Source organism: Caretta caretta, chromosome 15, assembly GCF_965140235.1.
Source record: "Caretta caretta isolate rCarCar2 chromosome 15, rCarCar1.hap1, whole genome shotgun sequence".
NCBI lineage: Eukaryota > Metazoa > Chordata > Testudines > Cheloniidae > Caretta > Caretta caretta.
This window is the reverse complement of record NC_134220.1, coordinates 10527432-10553122: the sequence shown is the minus strand read 5'-3', so window position 1 is coordinate 10553122 and position 25691 is coordinate 10527432. Positions and strand designations below refer to the sequence as shown.

At 40.7% G+C, this 25691-nt stretch overlaps 1 protein-coding gene across 3 annotated transcripts in view; it reads left to right on the top strand.

The window, feature by feature from the left end:
* The window catches only part of GCN1 (GCN1 activator of EIF2AK4), a 61947-nt gene extending 43531 nt beyond the window's left edge, over positions 1-18416 (top strand). For 2 of the 3 annotated variants that reach the window (XM_048821193.2, XM_048821195.2), the window contains exons 41-58: positions 114-310; positions 663-805; positions 1629-1746; positions 1889-2104; positions 2762-2926; positions 3417-3578; positions 4071-4163; positions 4412-4555; positions 5601-5870; positions 6349-6462; positions 6955-7185; positions 7582-7775; positions 8318-8432; positions 9720-9816; positions 10914-11062; positions 11929-12036; positions 14239-14457; positions 17719-18416. In XM_048821193.2, coding sequence (XP_048677150.1) covers positions 114-310; positions 663-805; positions 1629-1746; positions 1889-2104; positions 2762-2926; positions 3417-3578; positions 4071-4163; positions 4412-4555; positions 5601-5870; positions 6349-6462; positions 6955-7185; positions 7582-7775; positions 8318-8432; positions 9720-9816; positions 10914-11062; positions 11929-12036; positions 14239-14457; positions 17719-17844 — 2861 coding nt within the window. In that variant the 3' untranslated portion in view covers positions 17845-18416. Of the gene's footprint in view, positions 1-113; positions 311-662; positions 806-1628; positions 1747-1888; positions 2105-2761; positions 2927-3416; positions 3579-4070; positions 4164-4411; positions 4556-5600; positions 5871-6348; positions 6463-6954; positions 7186-7581; positions 7776-8317; positions 8433-9719; positions 9817-10913; positions 11063-11928; positions 12037-14238; positions 14458-17718 lie in introns of those variants that run through there. The other variant, XR_007352807.2, reaches the window with a different exon arrangement.
* The last annotated feature ends 7275 nt before the right edge of the window (positions 18417-25691 follow it).

The following is a 25691-nucleotide window of genomic DNA, read 5'->3' as shown; positions in this document are numbered from 1 at the left end:
GTATAACAGGAGCTGAGCAATGGTATTGGAGTTCCTTAGCTTGGCCTAAATAGAAGTTTGTGTGTGTCGTCATTGTGTGTTTACCAGCTTTGAAATTGAGTGTTGTTTTTCAGGTCTGGCTGAAGTCATGGCAGGGTTGGGGGTAGAAAAGCTGGAGAAACTTATGCCAGAAATTGTAGCTACAGCCAGCAAAGTGGACATTGCACCCCATGTCCGGGATGGTTATATCATGATGTTCAACTACCTGCCCCTCACCTTTGGAGACAAGTTCACCCCCTATGTTGGGCCAATCATACCGTGCATCCTTAAGGTAGGAAGCAGATAGCAGGAAATTCACGATTTAGGGAAGGGAAGGAAAGTTCTCAGGTATTTCTAAATGCCTAATAAAGTAATTGTCCATAGCAGATTCTATTCCCTGCTCTTCCAAGGTCCTTGATAGCATTGTTTGCTGGGTTTTATGTGTGGCTTTTAGTAAATCCTTGACTTTGGAGATTGTGGGAAATGGGAAGAGGTCTCAACTGGGCATTCACTGCTTTGCAACTCATTACTTTTAATGGATGAGGGGGAGGAATGCACCATCTCACTGTGGAAATCAAGTGCCATCTATTTGGTATTTTCTTCCACATTGAAAACCACACTTCGTGATTTGTCTCTTGATCTAGGCTCTGGCAGATGAGAATGAGTTTGTGCGAGACACCGCCCTTCGTGCTGGACAGAGAATCATCAGCATGTATGCAGAAACTGCAATTGCTCTTCTCCTGCCTCAGCTTGAGCAAGGTCTCTTTGATGACCTTTGGAGAATCAGGTAGAGAATAAGTTTTTAACCCTGCAGTAACCATCCTTCCACCAGTGGAAGATCGGATGGGTTCGGAGCCTCTCAGTGTTGCTCTTTAAAGAAGTGTAGGAGCTGCTTTGAAACAAGACGCTCTCCCTTCTACACGTGGACTATGTGGTGCCTTTGTAGAAGTACTCTGACTCAGAGTATGGAGTGGAATATGGAACATGCAGTTTCTCCCAGGTGATAGTGCAAAACACTCCTACTGGATCACTTAGCCAGGTCGCAATTTTAAAATGCTTTTCCACAGCAGTTTCTCTGGTAATATTTAGAACTCACATACGCATAGTGCATTTCTTTTTTCAAAGTGCTGTCTCAACAGTCATTCCCACTGGTGTGGAAACATGAAGTGGAAAGCACCCTGGTCTAAAAATTAGTTACATAAAGTGGCTACTGATGAGTGCAGTCTTGTGGCATCCCAAGTGTGTGTTCATATCAACACAGAAGACAGTGGACATAGACAATGTGCAAATGATTTTACCCACAGGCTATTTTGCTCCTCTTCATAGTTCAGATCAAGGCTTATTTGTCATTTTGCTGCCCTAACATGGGGGCTCTCTAATCTCTGTTTTAGTTTGGAATTCCCTCCATCCCATCATCTTTATAATGCTCTTTCTCACTTAGATTGACGGAATGATCTTTATGGCATCTCATATGACAATTCACATTGACCTGGTTCTCTTCCTCACCATTTGCTCCCTTGGTAGTTCTAGCATCACAGTCCGTCAGTTTGGACAGGTACCACTTGTTTTCTTTTTTCTGCATGTAACACTGATCTTACTCCCTTTGTCAGGTTTAGCTCAGTTCAGCTCCTTGGGGATCTTCTATTCCATATCTCAGGAGTCACTGGAAAAATGACAACAGAAACTGCCTCAGAGGATGACAACTTCGGAACAGCTCAGTCAAACAAGGTAAGTGCCGTTGTCTGTTGCTGTGTTCCCATTTGTGGCGAGAACCTGCTGGAGTGACCTTTATAATGGCAATACCTCTTCTAAGTTTCATGAGGCAAAAAGTGCAATGTTGACTTCACTGGTTTCCTTTTATTTATTTCAGGCCATTATTAGTGCTCTTGGTGTGGAACGGCGGAACAGAGTTCTGGCAGGTCTGTACATGGGCCGATCAGACGCCCAGCTCGTAGTTCGTCAGGCATCCTTGCACGTCTGGAAAATTGTGGTCTCAAACACACCTCGCACACTACGTGAAATTTTGCCAACCCTCTTTAGTCTTCTGTTGGGGTTCTTGGCCAGTACTTGTGCAGACAAGAGAACGGTAAGGGTTCTGCACAGGTGGTACTCTGCTAAAAAAGGTTACTCTGTTCATAACTGGTGTTTGAGGAATGTGGTTACTCTTTCAATAAACCGCCCCAAAGCTGTCAGTAACCTAACCTACTTAAACACACATGCGTGTCTCCTCTACACAGTCCCTGTTTATTTGGAGCAGCTACGGTGAAATAAACATTTTTTTAAAACCTCCCTTTTCATAGCTGTGTTCCCATCTCCACTCATCATTAACTCTGCTATGAACACTTGCTTATGGATAAAATATGGCATATAAGAGTACAACAAATAGAGAGTAAAAAAAATCACTTCAACCATTAAGTTTCATGCGACTAAGAAATGGAAGTGTTGGGTTTCAGATGTTTGTACTGTTAAAAGCTTAAAAGGAAATGAAAATGTGCACGAGGTCATACTGTCTAGAGTGGCAGTATGGACTGTATTTCATGAGTGTATACGTAGCATGTATATAGTGTCTCGATGCAGTCTGTATTCGTCTGAAACACTGATGGACTGAGGTACGTAATGCTAACTGCCTTAGATCTCTTACTAGTTAGAATGGAATGTTCCAGTTCAGTTGGAGTTGACACATTCTAACTAGTTGCTTGTGATAACTGTTCAGAGTGACCTGTTGTATGATTGTTGGGAACAGGTTGCAGCACGGACGCTGGGGGATCTCGTTCGAAAGTTGGGAGAGAAGATCCTTCCAGAAATCATCCCTATCCTGGAAGAGGGTTTGAGGTCAGAGAAGAGCGATGAGAGGCAAGGTGTCTGCATTGGTTTGAGTGAGATCATGAAGTCCACCAGCAGGGATGCAGTAAGTTAAATTCCAGAGGGGAAATTTCAAACTTCTTAGCCCATGAGCTGTTATAAAATACATTCTTTGCAGTTAAGGGGTGAAGATGCAGCAAACTTGCTTTATGAACTGCCGTAAAAGGAACTGAATTTCAGGACTTGCAACTATTTGGAACTGCTGTCCAGATGAAAGTGTGTGTGTGTGTGTGTGTGTATATATATATAATGTATATAATTTATGTCTGCAATTGGCAGTCTTAAAACAGTGCAATCTGTCTTCAGATTATGAGACATAAGAGTTGAAAACTTCTTTCAAATTAATCTACTCATTGTGGATGCTACAGATTTTCACACACATTAATCCATCTAAATTTTCCATGAATTAATTTCAAATAAAGAGCAATTTATTTCTATTGTGTAAGTCCCGAGTTCCCAGTTGCTGTGTTCAGGTGTTGCTAATGCTCCACCTGCCAGGGACAGATGTCCTGTAATTGTATCTATATATCTCATAGGTGCTGTTCTTCTCAGAGTCTCTAGTTCCTACAGTGAGAAAAGCTCTGTGCGATCCTCTGGAAGAAGTCAGAGAGGCTGCAGCCAAAACATTTGAACAGCTGCACTCAACAGTTGGATACCAGGCTCTTGAAGACATCCTGCCATTTTTGTTGAAGCAGCTGGTAAGTGTTTCACATATGACCAAACGCTTTTTAAAAAACCTCACTGTAGGACAAGTTTTGAGATTCTCGATACAGGCTGAAGGAGGAGTTGGTCTGTAATGCTAGATCTTTAGGGGAGGGTCACAAGTCTAATTATTTCATTTCTTCCCTGGATTCATCTCTTCTGCAAGAGGGGAAGGGAATGGTCTTGTAGCTAAAGTGTAGAACGAAGAGTTGGAACATCTGGGTAATCTTCTGGCTCTGCTACATGTCTCCATTGTCATTTGGGAAGTCACTTAATCTGTGTGCCTTACTAACGAGATTCTTCCCAACCTGGTAGGGAGGCTTGATTCAGAGTCTGAAAAAGGCTTTGAGAGCCCCAGGTGGAAGGACTTATATAGGTGCTGGTTGTATGATTATCCCAAAGATTGTCACTTGAAACAAGGTCTAGTTTGCTGTGGCAGAGATAATCTTGCATGCGAGCTGGCTAACTCCCCTGTACTCTTTCTGTAGGATACTGAAGAGACATCAGACTTTGCTCTGGATGGTCTTAAGCAAGTTATGGCTGTTAAGAGCCGTGTGGTGCTGCCTTATCTGGTGCCAAAGGTATGGTTTGGAATAAATCTAAACTTCGTAGGTGTTTTTATTTCTTCTTGCTTCAAATGTTCTCTGCACTGATGTTCAAAGACTGGGAGCAAAATTTCAAACTCTGCACAGGTTACTTGCAGAAGCACTCGTAATTTGGATTATGATGTACCCATGGTTAAGAATTGTTCATGTCTGTGTATTATGTGAGGTGCCTTCTGAAAAACCTTACTGGAGTAAAATACTGTTGCTTCTCCTGTTTCCTTTAGCTAATTTCTCCTCCTGTAAACACCAGAGTGCTAGCATTCCTCTCATCTGTGGCAGGCGAGGCCCTGACACGGCATCTGGGTGTAATCCTACCTGCTATGATGTCTGCGCTGAAAGAGAAGTTGGGCAGTGCTGATGAGCAACTGGTAAGTGGCATAGTTCATTTTTTGGTAAGTAAGGAAGACTAGTATTTTAAGTTCAGTTATAAACAATGTTTTAGGGTTTTTAGATAAATTGATGGTATGTTTTAATTCAGTGCATTAGCCCCTTGATTCAATGATCTTTTTGTTGGTGGTATATCAGGAGTTGGGAAAGTTAGACTACCTGAATCTAAATGGGTTTGGCCAACAGTGTGTCCAATTAACGGGATCTGTTTGTAGCGTTAGAAAACTGGGGCATTAGATGAGAGACTAAAAATATACGTATTTTCTTACAGTTCTTACTCTGAGTGTGGTTCTGTTTCTATACTGCTTCTTGTGATTTCAAAAATATATAATATGCAAAGTCCAGAGTGTTTCTGTCCCCAAGAATTGATTGTTTTTGTCTGTCTGTTTAGCCCAGTGTAACTAAAAATTAAAGTGATGGGTTCATTGTCTATTCTTAGATGTCTGTTAGCTGATCTTTCAGTCTCCTAGCACAAAGATTCCCATGGAGCTATCTAAAGTTGTCCATAGCTGACATTCCCTTCAGTATGGTGACTTGGATCAAGATGAAGTATTGTGTGCTGGGACCTGTGATCTCTAAACCTCTGCACTGAAGATGGAGCAAAATGCAACCACACTCATTTTATGTAAATTAAGTGCAGCCTTTTGGCTCTTGGGAAGCTACCTGTGCAGCTTCTCATTTGGGCAAATGGGCAATTCTTAATTTTAGAGAGAATCTACCATGTACTCTCCTCTCCATCCTTCAAAAATTGTGTTCCATCCTTAGTTTGTGCCCTGGATTTATCATTAAATAAGGACAATCAATTGTTAAAATTAGTTACTAACAAATAAGAAATTGATTTGGGCTCTAGATGGACTACAAGAACAGAAGACCTGTAGGTGGTGTGACTGGTTTCCATGAACAGTAATTAACAACTGTACAATTTATCCTGGAGGATAATGGTCTGTAGGGCAACAGTATTAAACCTTGAGATGTGTGGCTTTATTCTGGGTGAAAGCTAACATAAAGTTCATTCTGACTTTCTAGGAAATGGCTAACTGCCAGGCTGTAGTCCTGTCTGTGGAAGATGATGTCGGGCAGAGAATTATCATTGAAGATCTATTAGAAGCCACTCGCAGCCCTGAGGTGGGAATGAGGCAGGCAGCAGCTGTCATTCTAAACATTTACTGCTCCAAATCAAAAGCAGACTGCACTGCCCATCTCAGGAACCTGGTCTCAGGCTTGATCAGACTTTTTAATGATACCAATCCTGTGGTTCTGAATGAAAGCTGGGATGCTCTCAATTCCATCACCAAGGTGAGATATGGGGCAGGGTTGTTGTAGCAATACAGGCTTGGGAGGGAATGGACTTGGTCAAATACTCCGACAAGAAAACACACTATTTTCACTGGTTTCAGAATTGCAGCCGTGTTAGTCTGTATCTGCAAAAAGAAAAGGAGAACTTGTGGCACCTTAGAGGCTAACAAATTTATTTGAGCATCAGCTTTCGTGAGCTACAGCTCACTTCATCGGTTGCTTATGCTCAAATAAATTTGTTAGTCTCTAAGGTGCCACAAGTCCTCCTTTTCTATTTTCACTGGAAATGAGGTCTTTGCAAAGATTGTAGTATTTTGAGGACTGCACTAGACTAGTAGTAGTATATACGAAAGGTCAGACATTCAGAGAGAGTGGGCATAGATAGCAGTGGCTTATCTCTTGGTAAACATGAGAGGAATTCACAAATTGTGGTGATTAATGCTGTTACACATCTTTGCCCTTTCTGTCACTCCTACAGAAATTAGATGCTGGGAACCAGCTTGCCCTCATTGAGGATCTGCATAGGGATATTCGTATGGTAGGGAATGAAGCCAAAGGAGAACACATGCCAGGATTCTGTATTCCAAAGAAGGTAAATAAGTGTGTAGTGTGGGGCTGTGATTTACCACAATAATACTGTTGTTTCTTTCCAGTAACCTAGTTAATGTGATTTTTGTACCTATCAGAATATTGTAACACTGGAGCATTCCAGACTTTTAGGTGTAGAGACTTTCTATAGGTTACTGCTGTTACTTGATACCCCAGTTTGGGTTTCTGTTGTAAGTAACTATTTGACAACTCTATAATGCACATGAGTCATATTAGTTGTCTTTTTGGTGGACGTGTGAAACTGGACTTCTCTGCCAAATCTTTCAGGATTAAAATTTACTAAGCAGCGAGCAGTTTAGTGAGGCATAACTGCATGAAATCAAACTGAGCAAACGTACTTCTAATGGAAATAAAGATCAGTAGGAAATTGATAAGATATTTCCAAGCTTGCACTTCCAGTGGGAAGTGGGGGGAAAGTAGGTTAGGTGTTGTCTGCATTGTTGGTTCTTGTTTTCTTGTTTGATTCCTGTGACAGGGAGTGACTTCTATTCTTCCGGTGCTGCGAGAGGGAGTTCTAACTGGTAACCCAGAGCAGAAAGAGGAAGCTGCAAAGGCCTTAGGACTAGTTATTAAACTGACCTCTGCTGAAGCCCTGAAACCCTCTGTTGTGAGCATTACTGGACCACTTATTCGGATATTGGGAGATCGGTTCAGTTGGAATGTCAAGGTGGCTTTGCTTGAAACATTAAGCCTTCTGTTGGCCAAGGTAAGATTCCAAATCACTGGTAAACTTCTTTGTTTTTCCTTTTTGTCAAGTCTGAACTCTCCAGATCTGTTAACCTTCTCTACGTAACCAAGTTACACTGGGCTTTTGTGTACCATGTTTAGTTACAAAGAATACTCATGTCATGGGTGTGAAAACCTTCAGTGCTTAATTCTCTGCTTTCTGACAACTGAATTCAGTCCGAGCATGACTTTCCCATTTTTTTTTAGCTGTGTGTTAGGGAGATTCTTCATCTGGATGGGCAAGTGCTGATTTTATCATTTATATCTAAGTGCTGTTAGAAGAGACCACACTTTTTTTGATCTTCCCTGTCTAGTTTTTGTTTCACATTTGAGTGCACGTGATTCCCTCCCACCACCTAAATCTCTGCCTATACAGGTTGGCATTGCCCTGAAACCATTCCTGCCTCAGCTACAGACTACCTTCACCAAAGCGCTACAAGATTCAAACCGTGCTGTACGCCTTAAGGCTGCTGATGCACTCGGTAAATTGATTGCCATCCATATTAAAGTGGATCCTCTTTTTACCGAGCTGTTAAATGGGATCCGTTCCAGTGGGGATTCTAGCATCAGGTAAGCTGTGGAAAATGGGCAGGGCATGAACTACTTGGCAGTAGTGGGAAGAAAGGCAAGTTTAACTTTTTAAAAACACTCAATTAACATCAGAGATTAGTTGTCTGTAGAGCAGAAGCCAAGGTTATATAAATACTATGAAAGACTCCAATAGTTTGTTTCCTATTTAGCATTTGTTTCAGTCCATATGGACTTGGTATTTTTTCCTAGTTCCAAGAATAAGTCCACCTATCAGTAAAATGCCCAGCTCCCTAAGAAATGAGCCTCGTACTGGAGAAGATTTTCTCTCTCTGTGAATGGCCAAAGAGCCTTTCCAGCAGTAAGCATGACAATCAGATGTGAACCAATGCAGGCATTGTTTGGTGCTGATGGTTTCCTGCCCTTAGAGAAGCTCCATCCCCTTCAAATTTAGGCACACCCACCTTTGTGCTATTCATTGTGTATGTGAATCTGTTGTTGGCAGCCAGCTCCTTGTTCTTTGTTGACATTCTGTTCGGGGAAAACTGCAGTCTTGAATTGTAACTTGTGGTTGTTCACTGCAGAGACACCATGCTGCAAGCGCTGCGATTTGTAACGCAAGGAGCTGGTGCTAAAGTGGACGTAACAGTTCGGAAGACCATCACCACAGCGCTTCTCGGAATCCTGGGACATGATGAGGTATTGCTGTGAAGGCCCCGTGGGGGACGTCTCATGCACTCTGTGTGTTTGTTTTTTAATTTAAATGCTGAGCTTTCTAACAGAATTGTTTCCTAAAATAGCTTCCTGGAGGAGTTACTAATAATACACTGGAAAGAGAGCTTCTGTAAAAGCAGGCTGAAGCTCTGCATTGCTCGCTAAACAGAATTTAATCTGTAAAACTGAATTGCTTCAACACCTTACAGTATGTTGACTGAGAAGCAAATTTTATCCAGGAATAAGATACGTCCCTGGTCAATCTATTGTAACTCCTAAATTTTGTGAAATGAGTGTTTCCTTGGCTGCTTTGTGTGTTTGACCTTCTGTTCCTCACCAACATATTTGTTGAGGCAGCTAAAAACTATTCACTTACCATCAGCCGAAGGTAGGAAATATCCCAGCTGCACTGTAAAAGCATATGTGAAGTCTTAACATCTCCGTCAGTATAGATAACCTCAATGTGGTTATGCAGTTCCCTTTTTTCGGAGGGGTTACATTCTCACTGACAAAGAAATTATCCAGTTTTAAAGAAGCATGTGCTGCGTATGGCAGATTGCAACACTTACTCTGGAACCAACATAGCATTGCACCGCAAAATCAAAATTCACATTCTGTAGTAACTGCCCCCTTATTCTACATCCGTAAAACACAGGTTGCTGGCATGTTAGAGATGGAAAAACTCTCATTGCAATGTAAATATCATAGAATATCAGGGTTGAAAGGGACCTCAGGAGGTCATCTAGTCCAACCCCCTGCTCAAAGCAGGACCAGTCCAATCAATGTGTGGAGAATTGCAATGGCAAACTCATCATTTTGGCAAGCTAAAGTAACAACGGGTGCTAAAAGTTTTGAAGCAGGGCATCTTCACTGCAAAAGGGTATTTTGCAGGCGGACAGCAGGCACCACTGCTGTGTTTCCCAGCCTGTAAATCAAGAATTTGAGCTTTCCATGTCCACAAAAGGCTCTCTTAAATCACAGAGGTGAAAGCAAATGTGTTTTCCATGTGTATAACTCAATGCTTACATCAAGGCAGTGGTGCTGTACTTTGCACTGAGCTGACCGTTTTGGCTGTGGGCTTGATTTTAAATTTTACTGCAGTGTACAAGAAAACTTGGAGTTGACTGAAATCAACAAATGGTGGGGGTGGGGAGCTGGTTGTGAAACCTTCATTTTCCTTTGTGTTTTTGTTTCAGAGCTTCTTTTGTCACTTAGACAATGTGTATCAAACTCTTCTAATCTTTGCCTTTCTCCCCCTCCTTTCCTTTGTAGGATGCTACCCGCATGGCGTCAGCTGGCTGTCTAGCAGAGCTGTGTGCATTTCTGTCAGAAGAAGAGCTCAGCACTGTTCTGCAGCAACACTTATTGGGTATGTCTAGCAGATAGTTGTAAATGTGTTCTGAAATAAACAGGACGTTTTATTAATTATGAAATCTTAAACTGTGGAGAAGGCCCTAAGTACTGTAGAGTAGCACTTTCAGTCACTGGTCCCACAGGCTTTCGTGACTTGTGTTCTCAATTCTTAATGTTGAGCCTCTATTCTAGGGCCTCTATTGCACATTCCTCTGCTAGTCTCCCATTCATTAGTGTGCACTCTCATCCGCAGTGGGGCCTTGGATTACTCCTGTAATTTGAGGCAGTCAGTGCTCCGTTACCCAAAGGGCAGGCAGAGTTGAATTGAGGATACATAGAACATGCAGAGTTGAATGGAGAAGCTATAGACACTAACATGTACAGCTGAGGTCTTAGTGTAGCAGACTGATGCAGCAGACCAAAAAGGTTAGAAACCTGTGTACTGTAAAAATACATTTTTATAGCAAGTTTTGAAACAGCTGCCACTTTTTGTGTCATTTGGCTGTAACATTGAAAGATCGTGGAATATTAATGCCCTAAGACTTCTAACTGCTCTTGGAGAATTAACTCCGTTGTCCTGGTTTCTGGCAAAAACATTAATTCTCCAGGAATGGTTAGTGGTTTGGGGGCATTACTATAGCATTCCACTCTGTGGAGTTAAAATGGGAATCTAGTGATTGGTTGCTATGAATCTATGAATTGCCAGCAAATGTGTTTATTTCATTGAAGAGATGTAGCTTCACTAATGATGACAAGATCCTTTACATTTTTAAATTGTTACATGTCAGAGAATAATACCTAATTGAAATCATCCGAGGCAATGGGATGAGCATGGGGCTGGGAACCAGGAACTGCTAAATTGAATCCACAGCTATGCCAGACTCATTTTGTAGCCTTAAAATAAGTCGCTTCTTTGTTCCAGTTTCCATAGCTGCAAAATGGGTCTTACATGATAGAGTTGTTGGGTTTAATGTTAATGTTTGCATAGAGCTTTCTAAGCAAGGTATTATTGAAGTGTTTGTTTTTTTTATGAAAACAGACAGAGATGACAAAACTCATTTATATCTGGTATACTGGGTAGCAAGGCTCAATATTGCTCTCTCCCTCTTGCAGCGGATGTCTCTGGGATTGATTGGATGGTGAGGCATGGACAGAGCCTTGCACTGTCTGTGGCTATAAAGGTAGCTCCCAGCAGACTATGTGCCCCCAAATACTATAACAGTGTTCAGGAGAGGATCCTGAGCAACGCCACGGCAGACAGGGTAAGCACTATCTGAAGGCCATCCAGAGCATTTCCCGAGAGCTCTGTCTGTTGCACTGTAAACAGTTTAAAGCTTTGCAGACTCTCAGTGCTACCCAATAAAACTGGGACAGCCCTCAACCACACTCTGAAGAATGTACCATGAACAAAGAGAGAGTTCTGCACTTGAGCTCCTTGATTATTCTGATTCTCATCTGATTTCCACTGTCCCTGGAAGTGGTTGGTGTGTGATGGTGTGTAAGTTGTTGAAAGTGCTCTTCGTTGTCTATATTTTAAATTTCACACTACTGGAGTTCGTTTAATGTGCTGAACCCAGAGCATGTTTGGAAAGCACTTCAGATACAGGCTCATTCCTCTTTCCTCCGACCTTACTTCAGTGAAAGTTGTTTACATTGCTGAAGCAGTTTTCAGTATGACCACACAACTGTCTGATCCTCCTATGATAAGTGCTCAAGTTAGGACTAGAATTACTAGGGAATGAGGGTCTCTTTCATCTTATGAAGAAGGTCTGTATGTAGGCTGACCATCATGGTGTGACTAATTAATACTTAGGAAAGATAAAGTAATAGTTGTGCATATTTAGCTTTGAGAGGCAGTGTAATCCTTAGCGATGGGACTCTGGATATATGATTTCTATTCTTTGCTTTTCTACTGACCTGCTGTATGACCTTGGGCAAGTAATTTGACCTCTCTCTGCCTCCGTTTCCCCTCCTTTCATTTATCTGTCTTGTCTGTTAGACTGTAAGCTCGTCAAGGCAGGGACTCGCTCTTACTCTGTGCATGTACAGTACCGAGCACATAGAGGCCTCTACACACTACTGTAATAATTATAATAACGAAAGTGCCCTGTTTCTCTTTGTGCTGCAGATCCCCATTGCAGTTAGTGGTATCAGAGGAATGGGTTTTCTTATGAAATACCACATAGAAACAGAAGGAGGAAATCTGCCTCCCAAACTTGCCAACCTTTTCATTAAGGTGAGCCCAAGAATGTGTCATTTAAATTTTGTGCTACCTGAACTATTCTGCAAAGACCATAACCAATGGAATGTGGCCTGTATTCGGGTCAGCTGCAGAGGGTCATTGGCCAGTTGATGGTTTGGTCAATTAAACTCTCAGTACTAGTTGTAATATGAAGTAAAAGCAGTAAACTTGGACATCTTGTATTTTGAATCTGTGAACCCTGGAGTGCTTGAGCATCTAGATTTGTCTGCAACAAAGTACAAACAAAATGGTTTTTGATACCTTTTAGTTTTTAGAAGCCTGTGTATGTTCAGATAGTGTTAACAGCACAAAAAAAAGGGGCTTTACACTCAAACCTTCGCCTCCTGGTTATACTTTTACTAGTGCAGATAGATAGCAGGTACATAATATACATGTTGCAATAATGATGACTTATAAAGGAATAAGTAAAAGAAAAATTGAGCTTTTGTAATTTTTTGCTGCTGCTTGCTGTATGAGGAAGACGTGAAAATGCCTTTTCCCCCCTTTTCTGCCTTTTTTTTAAAACCTAGGAAATATCCAGAATGTTAACTCTCCTTCCCTGGTTTTGGTGCAGCACTTCCCACGTTTTGCAGCTCTCACCTCTTTTCTTATTAAAGAGGCGGGGATGCTAACAAAGATGTCTTTTCTCTACAATGTCCGTCACTGACGTTAAATAGATACTAACAAAAAACCTCAAGCAAACCAGAGTTTTAAAAAGTCTAAAAATCCCTTTCTCTCTGTTGCTCTGGTTTCAGTTTCTTAATGCGTCACCTTTTTACCAGGGTAGACAGGAGCTGAATTTCTAATGTGAAAACCAAGCAGAAGCCCTCTTGCCCCTTTTTCATTGGAAAAAAAACAACCTCTCAGGACTTTTTTATACAACATAAAGAAGCAAAATTGAAAAAAGACACAAGCTCAATTGTTTTCTTTGCCAGTCACCTTTAATTGGCAATAAAGACATTTATTTTTGTTTTCAGGATTTTTTTTCCTTTTTAATTTAAAAGCTCTGAAGCACATGATTAGGGCCCTACCAAATTCACGGTCTATTTCGGTCAATTTCATGGTCATAGGATTTAAAAAATCATAAGTTTCATGATTTCAGCTATTTAAATCTGAAATTTCATAGTTTTGTAATTGTATGGGTCCTGACCCAAGAAAGAGTTGTCAGGAGGTCACAAGGTTATTGTAGTAGGGTCGCGGTACTGCTACCCTTACTTCTGCGCAGCTGCTGGTGGGGCGTCGCCTTCAGAGCTGGACGCCCGGTCAACAGCCATCACTCTCCAGCCACCCAGCTCTGACGGCTGGCAGAAGTAAGGGTGGCAATACCACAACCCACCTAAAATAATCTTGTGACCCCCCCTGCAACTCTGTTTTGGGTCACGATCCCCAATTTGAGAAACGCTGGTCTCCCCTGTGAAATATGTATAATATAGGGTAAAAGCACTCAAAAGACCAGATTTCACAGTCCATGACGTGTTTGTCATGGCCCTGAATTTGGTAGGGCCCGACACATGATATAGACCACAGTGGCTTCAAAGCAGCTCCTGTTATGTGAAAGCATATCAGAAAGTACTAGACATCCAACATTTGTAGCCCTTACATTTAATTTGTATGACACATTATCATGTACTGTGGTATAAATATGCTGTTAATACACATGAATATTGTGATAAAACCAGTGTGGTGCACAGTAAATCATAAATTGGTTAAGGTTAAAAAGAACAGAAGGGGCAAGTTCATATTAAAAATTAAAGGTTGTAAAACTCATTTAAAAAAGGCAACGGTGACCCATAGCCACTGCTCTGACATGTCAGGCTTCAGACTGTCCCAGGCTTTTATTGGAAAATGAAAACGACCAAAAAGAGGACATTTAATGGAAATACTCAAATTCTCAACTGTTGCTGTGCTAGTGGTCATTGCTGTTTCCTGAAGTAGCTGCAGGGAAACCACAGGACCTGCAGACAACCACAAGCTGCAAAACTTTTATTTTAAAAAGGTGTATTGTTGTCAAGTTACAATCCTGACTTATTCTCATTTAACAGTTTGCTTAAACTTGTTGGTAGATAATGAAAAACAGAAATGTACTGTGGGGAGAATGAGGAGCATCTGCAGTTCTGTCTGTGCTTGTAGTCTTTAGTTTAGCTTCCCTATCAAAAAGGTAATTTGAAATTAAGGATGTCTTTGTGTGTCAATCAGTGTCTCCAGAATCCATCCAGTGACATCAAGTTAATTGCAGAAAAGATGATCTGGTGGGCGAATAAAAATCACCTCCCCTCTATGGATCCTCAAACAATTAAACCAATCCTCAAAGCACTTCTGGACAATACAAAAGACAAAAACACCAGTGTGAGGGCCTACAGTGACCAAGCCATAGTTAACCTCCTGAAGATGAGAGAGGGCGAAGAAGTGCTTCAGGTATGAACAAGAAACACTTTGCTACCTAGTGGAAGGCCATATCATGTTGTGTTGCATACGAGTAACCTAAATATTGTTGTGGGTGGAGCCTTTTATCTTTGAATATATAAATGAATCTCTTGCGGTATAAAATATTACAATTGATGGATGTGGGGCGGGTGGAATGGGGAATGTTTCTTGGGTTAGCATCTAATTCTTCATCCTAGATCAATATTCTCATACAAACTTCCATATTTCTCCACTTGGCTATCTTGGGCATACATGGTTACAATGCGGTAATATATATCACTAAAATGTATCAAGCTAACTTCCCTTCTGTACCCAACAATTAATAGCCACATCTTCAGAATGCTATTAGGCTTTGCCATGCTGTTGATTATAATAAGGGTCATCTGTATATGAACATATTTCTGTAATAGTTGCGCTCTGGGCTGTTGTAGGATGGATGAAACACTCCTTTGCGTGTCAATGTCCAGAATTCTTTTCCAGCTCTAAGGTATTTTTATTTAGTGCTTATGTCTGAATTTGTGGAACCAGCTGAAATGCTTTGATGTGCTTGTAAGTGTGTAAGAATTTTTCTTTGTGTGTTTCTTGTTTGAAATTCATAGACTTTAAGGCCAGAAGGGATCATCATAATCATTTAGTCTAGTGGTCCCCAAACATTTGAGGGTCACACCCCCACACATACCCCGCTGGGAGCTGGGCCATGCCTGTGGGTGGCGGTTGAGAAAGATGCAGATGGGTAAGGGGACTGAGGCTGGGGCTGCAGCTAGGGGTGGGTCTGGTGCCGGAACAGAGCTGTGGCCAAGGCTGGGGGATGGCGTGGTGCCGGGAGCGGAGCCATGGCTAGGGGTGGGACCTGAGCAGAACTGGGAGGGTGGGGGGGGGGCACCAGAGCATTCCCTCCCCACCCAATGGTTCTCCATGCCCTGCTAAGGGAGGCATGCCCTACACTTTGAGGACCTCTGTTGTAGTCTGAACTGCACATCACAGGCCATAGAAATTTAAAGATTTCAAGTTACAGAGAATCCACCATTTACTCTAATTCAAACCACCAAGTGACCTGTGTCCGACACTGCAGAGGAAGGCGAAAAACACCTAGAGTCTCTGCCAGTATAACCTGGGAGAAAATCCCTTCCTAACCCCAAATATGATGATCAGAGCATATGGGTGAGACTCACCAGCCAGACACCTGAGAGAGAATTCTCTGTAGTAACTCAGAGTCCTCCCCATCTAGGGTCCCATTTCTGGCAGTTGAGGATATTTGCTACTCGCAGTCACAGATGGGCCATGTACCATTGTAGGCTGTTCCATCATACCATCCCCTCCCTAAACTTATCAAGCTCAGTCTTGAAACAAGTTCGGGGTTTTTTGCCCCCTCTTCTCGCCTTGGAAGGCTGTTCCAGAACTTCACTCCTCTGATGGTTGGAAACGTGGTCTAATTTCTAGCCTAAATTTGTTGGTGGCCAGTTTTATATTCATTTGTTCTTGCATCAACATTGGCACTTAACTTAAATAACTCCTCTATCTCCCTGGTGTTTATCCCTCTGCTGTAGATATAGAACGCCTCCCCTCAGCCTTCGTTTGTTTAAGCTAAACAAGCCCAGCTCCATAAGTCTCCTCTTGTTAGCTAGGTTCTCCTTTCCTCTGATCATACTAGTAGCCCTTCTCTGCACCTGTTCCAGTTTGAATTCATCTTTCTTAAACATGGGAGACCAGAATTGCACACAGTATTCCAGATGAGATCTCACCACTACCCTTGTCCAATGATAATACTTCCTGGAAATACCATGTCTGATGCGAAGACTGCATTGGCCTTCTTCACGGCTGCATCACATTGGCAGCCAATAGTCATCCTTTGATCAACCAATACACCCAGGTCATAAGAACATAAGAATGGCCATACTGGGTCAGACCAAAGGTCCATCCAGCCCAGTATCCTGTCTACCGACAGTGGCCAATGCTAGGTGCCCCAGAGGGAGTGAACCTAACAGGTAATGATCAAGTGATCTCTCTCCTGTCATCCATCTCCACCCTCTTCTTCCTCCTCCTGTCACTTCCAATGCATCCCAGTTTATAGCAAAAATTCTTGTTGTTGGCCCCTAAATGCATGACTTTGCACTATTAAATTTAATCCTATTTCTATTACTCCAGTTTTCAAAGTCATCCAAATCTTCTTGTATAATATTCCAGTCGTCCTCTATTGACAATACCTCCCAACTTTTTGTTATCTGCAAATTTATTAGTACACTCCTCCTTTTTTGCCAAGGTCATTAATGAAAATGTGAAATAAGATTGGTCCCAAGACTGATCCCTAAGAATCTCCACTAGTAACCTCGCTCCAGTCTGACAAGTCACCTTTCAGCATGGCCCACTGTAGTCTTCTCTTTAACCAGTTCCTTACCTACTTTTTAATTCTTGTTTTAATCTCCATCTTCTCCAATTTAACAAATAATTTCCCATGTGGAACTGTATCAAATGGCTTACTGAAATCCAGATAGATTATATCTACTGTATTTCCTTTGTCTAGAAAATTGGTTATTTTATCAAAAAAAGAGATCAGGGTAGTCTAGCACAATCTACCTTTGATAAAACCATGTTGTATTTTATCCCAATTTCCATTTACCTGTATGTCCTTAACTAATTTCTCTTTCAAAATTTGTTTTAAGACCTTGCATACAATTGAGGTCAAATGAATGGGCCTGTAGTTTCTCAGAGCATTTTTGTTCGTTCTTAAATTATACAATATACAATTGCAGAGAGCTTTGTGTCCAGTGGTATTCTCATCTGTTCATATTAGATTTAACCAGAAGAATTTGTGGCAATGTTGAGTATTTCCAAACAGGTTTTATTTAGTCTGTAACCCTGAATCTTGCTCTCCATACCAAGGATGTTGTTAAACTCTCAATTCTAGTCCTAAAAAAAAATTAAAAATGCACACCTGTTTAATTATAAAGAGAGAGAACCTTGAATGTAAGAAGCTAGACTGATCAATTATGTATGAAAAGCAAGATTTTTATGTTTGACTCCTAACTGAATTTTATTCATTAGATCTGTTGGGAGAAGAATTACAAGAGTTTTCTTCAATACAGCTGTAAATTTGGGTATAAATTTAGCCAGTGTTTTTTATGTTCTGACACACCCTGTAAGATACTGAATTTTTTTAATGCTTTTTTTGGGCATAGAAAAAAATAGATAAGGGCTAATATAGCATTAGGAGTGAATGCTTTTATTGGTATTATCTTCTTCCTCTTTCCATAGTCTGTCTCCAAGATCCTAGATGCTGCCAGTCTGGAGCTGCTGAATGAGAGCTGCAGGAGATCTCTGAAGAAGCTTGCCAGCCAGGCCGATTCTGTTGAACAGATCGATGACACTATATTGACGTGATATTTAAGATCCCGAAGAAAAGAAAACACTGAACCAACGGCTGCATCAGCATTTCAACTCAAAAACCAATGTTAAATGTTTTCATTTTTGAAAATATGTTAATTCCGATGGGGGCTTATGAAAAGGGCTCCCAGAGAGTATTTTAATATCAAAAATATACCAGAATAGCCTTAATTAGACCTACATTCACTAAAAATTGAAAATTTGGTCCCCTTTTTGAAACTGAATGCACAAGAGACCATCATACCAATCAGTATCAGTTAATTGTAACTGATTGTGAGGTGTGTCTTGAGCATCAAGCCTGTGCGTGAAACCCGTTTCCTTCTCAGAAGTGTGTAAAAGCTCTAGTAAAGGAGCTTACACTAGTCTTTTCCACAGATCTTGTGCAGAGGAAATAGAAATCTGTGAAAGTTAAAACGTAATGTTTTTGTGTACTAACTTGTGGTGGTTCTGAAGACTGAAAATCCCTGTAAAACTACTATTTAAAATAGCCTTAGAAATTTCAAATGCAAAAGGGGGATTAAATGCAGATTGTTTGAAGATGGAACGTTTAATAAAGGCTTTGAATTTAATGCTGATGATGAAAGCATTTTTCTTTCTACAAAAGTATATTGTCTAAATGTAGAGCCATCTTATGCCAGGTATATGGGAAAAGTTTTCCCATGATGCGTGTACTTTTTGAGCCATTTTTTTCAAGAGATATTTGGAGCACTAATTTTTTAGTGTACATAACATTGCAATGAACAAAAGACCTTTCCAATATTGAAACAAGCTGGGGGGTTTGGAACCAAAGCAAGACTAACACAATTTTAAAAAAACCTGACAAGTACTGATTTCAACTCAGGTTTCAGAGTAACAGCCGTGTTAGTCTGTATTCGCAAAAAGAAAAGGAGTACTTTTGGCACCTTAGAGACTAACCAATTTATTTGAGCATGAGCTTTCGTGAGCCACAGCTCACTTCATCGGATGCATACCGTGGAAACTGCAGCAGACTTTATATACACACAGAGAATATGAAACAATACCTCCTCCTACCCCACTGTCCTGCTGGTAATAGCTTATCTAAAGTGATCATCAAGTTGGGCCATTTCCAGCACAAATCCAGGTTTTCTCGCCCTCCATCCCCCCCCCCACCCCCCAATTCACTCTCCTGCTGGTGATAGCCCATCCAAAGTGACAACTCTTTACACAATGTGCATGACAATCAAGTTGGGCCATTTCCTGCACAAATCCAGGTTCTCTCACCCCCCCCAACCCCCTCCCAAAAACCACACACACAAACTCACTATCCCGCTGGCAATAGCTCATCCAAAGTGACCACTCTCCCCACAATGCGCATGATAATCAAGGTGGGCCACCCCCAGCACAAATCCAGGCCTTCTCACCCCCTCCCCCCCCCACCTCCATACACACACAAACTCACTTTCCTGCTGGCAATAGCTCATCCAAACTGACCACTCTCCAAGTTTGAATCCAAGTTAAACCAGAACATCCGGGGGGGTTATAGGAAAAAACAAGGGGAAATAGGCTACCTTGCATAATGACTTAGCCACTCCCAGTCTCTATTTAAGCCTAAATTAATAGTATCCAATTTGCAAATGAATTCCAATTCAGCAGTTTCTCGCTGGAGTCTGGATTTGAAGTTTTTTTGTTTTAAGATAGCGACCTTCATGTCTGTGATTGCGTGACCAGAGAGATTGAAGTGTTCTCCGACTGGTTTATGAATGTTATAATTCTTGACATCTGATTTGTGTCCATTTATTCTTTTACGTAGAGACTGTCCAGTTTGACCAATGTACATGGCAGAGGGGCATTGCTGGCACATGATGGCAGATATCACATTGGTGGATGTGCAGGTGAACGAGCCTCTGATAGTGTGGCTGATGTTATTAGGCCCTGTGATGGTGTCCCCTGAATAGATATGTGGGCACAGTTGGCAACGGGCTTTGTTGCAAGGATAAGTTCCTGGGTTAGTGGTTCTGTTGTGTGGTATGTGGTTGTTGGTGAGTATTTGCTTCAGGTTGCGGGGCTGTCTGTAGGCAAGGACTGGCCTGTCTCCCAAGATTTGTGAGAGTGTTGGGTCATCCTTTAGGATAGGTTGTAGATCCTTAATAATGCGTTGGAGGGGTTTTAGTTGGGGGCTGAAGGTGACGGCTAGTGGCGTTCTGTTATTTTCTTTGTTAGGCCTGTCCTGTAGTAGGTAACTTCTGGGAACTCTTCTGGCTCTATCAATCTGTTTCTTTACTTCCGCAGTTACTTCTTTACTTTCAACTCAGTAACTACATTCCCTAGCTCCCACAATTCTGTTGGTCAGTGGCATCTTGAACATACCGTCTTCAGTTGCCCAACTGTTGAACATAACAGGCCTCCACTTTTGTGACCTCTAACACTTGGTAGTGAATTAAGATTAGTACTAGTTTTAACAAGATTGATTTTTTTTTTTTTTGGTCATTTTTCTGGTCATTGAACTCTGATCTCAGAGTTATTCATCTAGCAAGATCCACTTCAGGAATTTATAGTTCACCAATACTGTTGGCCCCATATACAGAGAGACATCAGAAAGCTCTGGTAGCAGGAAGCTGAGGTATTTTTGGAAGATAAAGTGAGATTTTTGTGTTCTCTAAGGTTGTTAAACAAACCATATCTATTTTATCAGATAAAAAATGGCGAAGCCTAAGAAATGCAGAGCACTAAGAACTTTTGTTTGAAATATGAAAAGAGACTGCTTTGACTCCTCAAAAAGCAATGAAATTTATGGGCTCAAATCAGGATGAATGGATAAGTGTGTTTAGTCCCATACATTGAAGTTGTTTATCTGATCATACAATCTGGAGTAATCCCATGTGGTTATTAATGCTGATTCATAGATACTAAGGTCAGAAGGGACCATTATGATCATCTAGTCTGACCTCCTGAATGGCCATAGAATTTCACCCACCCACTCCTGCAAAAAACCTCTCACCTATGTCTGAGCTATTGAAGTCCTCAAATCGTGGTTTAAAGACTTCAAGGAGCAGAGAATCCTCCAGCAAGTGACCTGTGCCCCATGCTACAGAGGAAGGTGAAAAACCTTCAGGGCCTCTTCCAATCTGCCTTGGAGGAAAATTCCTTCCCGACCCCAAATTTGGCGATCAGCTAAACCCTGAGCATATGGGCAAGATTCACCAGCCAGATACTACAGAAAATTCTTTCCTGGGTAACTCAGATCCCACCCCATCTAACATCCCATCACAGGCCATTAGGCCTATTTACCATGAATATTTAATTACCAAAACCATGTTATCCCATCATACCATCTCCTCCATAAACTTACCGAGTTTAATCTTAAAGCCAGATAGATCTTTTGCCCCCACTGCTTCCCTTGGAAGGCTGATCTTCTGTAGCTGCCATGATGATGGGAGTAAGTAGGAAAGGGCTTGATGATCTGGACCATACCAATAGTGAAACTTAGTCAGGAATTAAAAACAGATACTAAAATAGAAAAAATATCCCCTAGGGTGGCCTTTTTGGAGGGTTGGGTTTTTCTGTTCAAGAGTGTATTGCTTCAAAATCTGACAAAATGATCTTACTCTCCCCTGAAGTGTCCATAATATGATTTGTGATCCTGTAGGATGAGATGTGTGCTATATAATTTAATTATTTGACTCCCCTATTGTGACTTTATTCTATATCATGTTTCTACTTTGTTTTGGTAAAAGTTGGTGAATTGTATGTTTCTTGAATGAACAGAAATTAATGAACATGACTAAACATAGTCATAAAAGGGTGAAATTTACCCTAGTGCTGTGAAGGGCCTAAATGCTGAGGTCTTTTGCAGGCTCACTGCATTAGAGTGAATTTCACCCATTATGCATGGAGTTGTATTTTGTTAGTAGATGTTATGCACTGAAACAGACTTTAAAAAGTTAATATCGTCCAAAAGGTACAAAACAGCAGACAGCAAAATGTTCAATGGATGTACTGAAAGTGCACCTATGTCATTATAGTAGACAGGCAGAAAAGGGAGGAGAATGCAGCAGATTCCCTAAAGAAGGGTGGCTAGATCATTCAGTAATTGAGAGCACTGGTCCTACACACACATCATGCACACTCTCTCTTCATGATTTATATATGTTAGTCTCCACTTGCAAAAACAACTAGAAGAAAATTATACTTACAGTTTAAAAATTACTGTTGGCATGTGATTAAAAGTTGGACATGGTCAATGAAGGATACCTATGATGATTCTCATTATGTTGTAGCTTGTAAATTAAGGGATCCAATTTTTATTGGCGGAATTAAATATTAAATTTTAAAGCCACTACATACACTTTTCTCCTTGTATAGTGTCAAGTGAAAAAATATGGTGAATGAATACAGTCTCATTTCAGGAAAGACTATATGAATTCATCTGTGTTTTTAAGAAGATTAAGGTAACTTTCAATATTCTATTTAACTATTTTTAAAAAAAGTTTAAAGCTGGCTTTAGTCATCTTGATTTGTGTTTCTGACTATGTAGAATACATTTTGATGAATAAACAGATAATGTATAGTCAACCAGAAATAAAAACACTCACCAATTTTACCATAACACAGAAATTAAACCTGATCAGTGGGTAAACCTGATGCGAACTGGAGATGAGAGAACTATTTATTTCATGTCAGACATAGATGTCTTGCAAAAATCACTCTTCAATGGAAGAGAAGATATTCCTACCACTGATTAAACAAACAGCCTTGAACTGCCAAGTTACTGTCAGGGGCAGCTGAACTATATGCAGATCAAGACAAGCACACAGGAATGTATGGGAGAGATGTTTAAACTTGCAAGATACTTAATCCTTCTTCAATGGAAAAAAGAAAAAAAATGGCGATAGTGTAAAATCTTCAAATGTTTGGATTTCTAAATAATTGAATCTCATTTTATGGAAAAGCTGTTCTGTAAAACTGATACTGTTGTGAAATGTCCATGTTGCAGTAGTAATGGTGTTAACAAGCCCCAAGCATTCAAAATCAGGAGGCAGGCTCTATGAAGATTAAAAATAAATACACTTGGGAGGCTTTATTTGCCTCTTGTTGTTTGAGCATTTGGGGTGTATGTTGGTTATGTTTTCAAGCTTTTCTCCACAACCATGTGGTCTTGAAATTCACTTTAAAAAAATTAAAGCTGAGATTCTCAAGACTCCGGGAACTGGGGCTTTACGAAAAACTCCAAATAGTGCAAGATTTGTAATTATAATCACAAGCATTGATGACACTGCTAAAGGGAAATATACAGTGGGAGTTGTTTTTATGTGCCAAAAACCTTCACTACTGGAGCTGCCTTTCTGGTCCTTGATGGGCATGATTAATCCAATAGTCTTTAACTGCATACAAATAGGAAAATACTGGCAGTACTATTATAATATCTGTCTCATTATAGGTGATAGGAAAAGAATCCTAAAGGTGCAATGTATAATAAAGGCAACAAGATTCTGATCCTTCATGATCTGAGCCGCCTCATACTAGTGTGGTAAAAGAAATTTAAACCCCTCAAGTGAGCTGTCAAGGTTCCTTCCCCACTCTGAACTCTAGGGTACAGATGTGGGGACCTGCATGAAAACCTCCTAAGCTTACTTTTACCAGCTTAGGTTAAAACTTCCCCAAGCTACAAACTATTTTACCTTTTGCCCTTGGACTTTTGCTGCCACCAACAAATGTCTAACCGGTATTTATTATTGGGAAAGAGTTCATTTGGAAATGTCTTTCCCCCCCAAATCCTCACCAAAACTTTATACCCCCCTTCCTGGGGAAGGCTTGATAAAAATCCTTACCAATCTGCATAGGTGATCACAGACCCAAACCCTTGGATCTTAAGAACAATGAAAAAATAATCAGGTTCTTAAAAAGAATTTTAATAGAAGAAAAAGTAAAAAATCACCTCTGAAAAAGGATGGTAAATACCTTACAGGGTAATTAGATTCAAAACACAGAGAATCCCTCTAGGCAAAACCTTAAGTTACAAAAAGACACAAAGACAGGAATATCCATTCCATTCAGCACAGCTTATTTTCTCAGCCATTTAAACAAACAGAATCTAACGCCTATCTAGCTAGATTATTTACTAAGTTCTAAGACTCCATTCTTGTTCTGTCCCTGGCAAAAGCATCACACAGACAGACCCAGACCCTTTTTATTTTTATGACATGAGCATTTTGAGAAGTAAGCATAGAAACAGCTATATTTTCAGTAAACATGTCATTTGTAGAAACATCATATTGATCTGATTTCAGAGACATTGAAATCAATGGGAACTGCAGGTGCTCAGCACCTCTACAACTCAGATCATGTTTCTTTTAGGCCATTAAGTATGGTATGGTCCTACTACAAAAAAATCCTCAAAGGTAAAACAATCCTGTCCCCTAAATGACACAAGTAGAAGACTGATTCAACTACATTCTGTTTCTCACAAATGTTATGAGTCACAGCATTTTTCAGTTTAACTCTCCTTGTTTGCCAGGCCCTCTGTCTCTTGCTAAGCTGTAGACACTTACCTCAGTGACACACGGGTTGTATTTTTTTTTTCAGTGCTAATTATACTTGTTCCGATTTTAAATAGTACACATAAGTAATGTATTTGTGAGGGTTAATAAATTGTAAACATATGGTTAAATCCAGTAATCAGCTCAGTTTATTGAACTACTAACTTGTGTCAATATTTTGGCTTGAATCTGTGCTAAACAAAATTTGACATTCCTGTAATTGCTTTGAAGACACATGCAGTATCTAGGACATTGATTGTAGCTGTTTCTTCACCTCCTGCTAGTGCATCTCTGCAGTGTATGCCTAAAAATTTATAAGTGAAAAAAATCCTGAATAAACGCTAAGCAAAGACACACTCATGGACTTTAAGGTCTGAAGGGACCATCATGATCCTCTAGTCTGCCCTCTTGCACATTGCAGGCCACAGAATCTCACCCATCCACTTCTATAATAGACCCCCTAACGAGGGTTACCAGATAGCAACTGTGAAAAAACAGGAGGGGGAGGCGGGGTTATAGGTGCCTATGAAAAAAAAAAAAAAGTCCCCAAAAATGGGACTGTCCCTTTAAAAACAGGACATCTGGTCACCCTAACCTCTGGCTGAGTTACTTGAGTCCTCAAATCGTGATTTGAAGACTTCAAGTTAAAAGGAATGTTAGTTTTGGCTCTAACACCAACAAGAACAATATTTCTATAGAAAAATAACTTGGGAAAATACTGTTAAAGCAAAGGCTTCTGTGAATAATTTTTAAAATTTTGTTAGTCTTTGTCAGTCCTCTGTCCCAGCTCTACCTGAAAATTTTCAGGTATGTGTGAACCTTACTTTGCAATTGCAGTAGTCGTTACAAGTGTGCTCATATAGAAGCCTCACTATGAGTTAATCTAGCAGAAAAAACAGAATACCACAGTGATCTCCATCTCTGAAAAAAGCAGGTGGCTACAGGACAAATGGAACCCCGTCTTGTATACCTTTCCATGGAAGATGGATGACTCATTGTACAGCTTCATAGGGTGCAGCTGCATACAAAAAAATGACTGTTGTAAGTCTTATTGGACCATATCTCCATATAAGAGTAGGCATAGCCTTGCACTTTACCATAGGCCACTCCTGTTTAGCAAAAAGAGCAGCAGTCCATGGGCTCCATCTGCATATTGGATTACTGCAGAGGTGGGTCTTCTTCATGCTCAGTGGATTTCAGTGAATGAAGAATGAGGTAGCTGCAGGCCCACTTGCAGAGCTATGCAGGACCAGGCATTGTCTCAACTGCACAGGGATGCATCTTTCTATTAAGAATGAGAACTTCATTCCAGAGCTGCCAAGGACCCCTTTGCCGTATGACCCATGA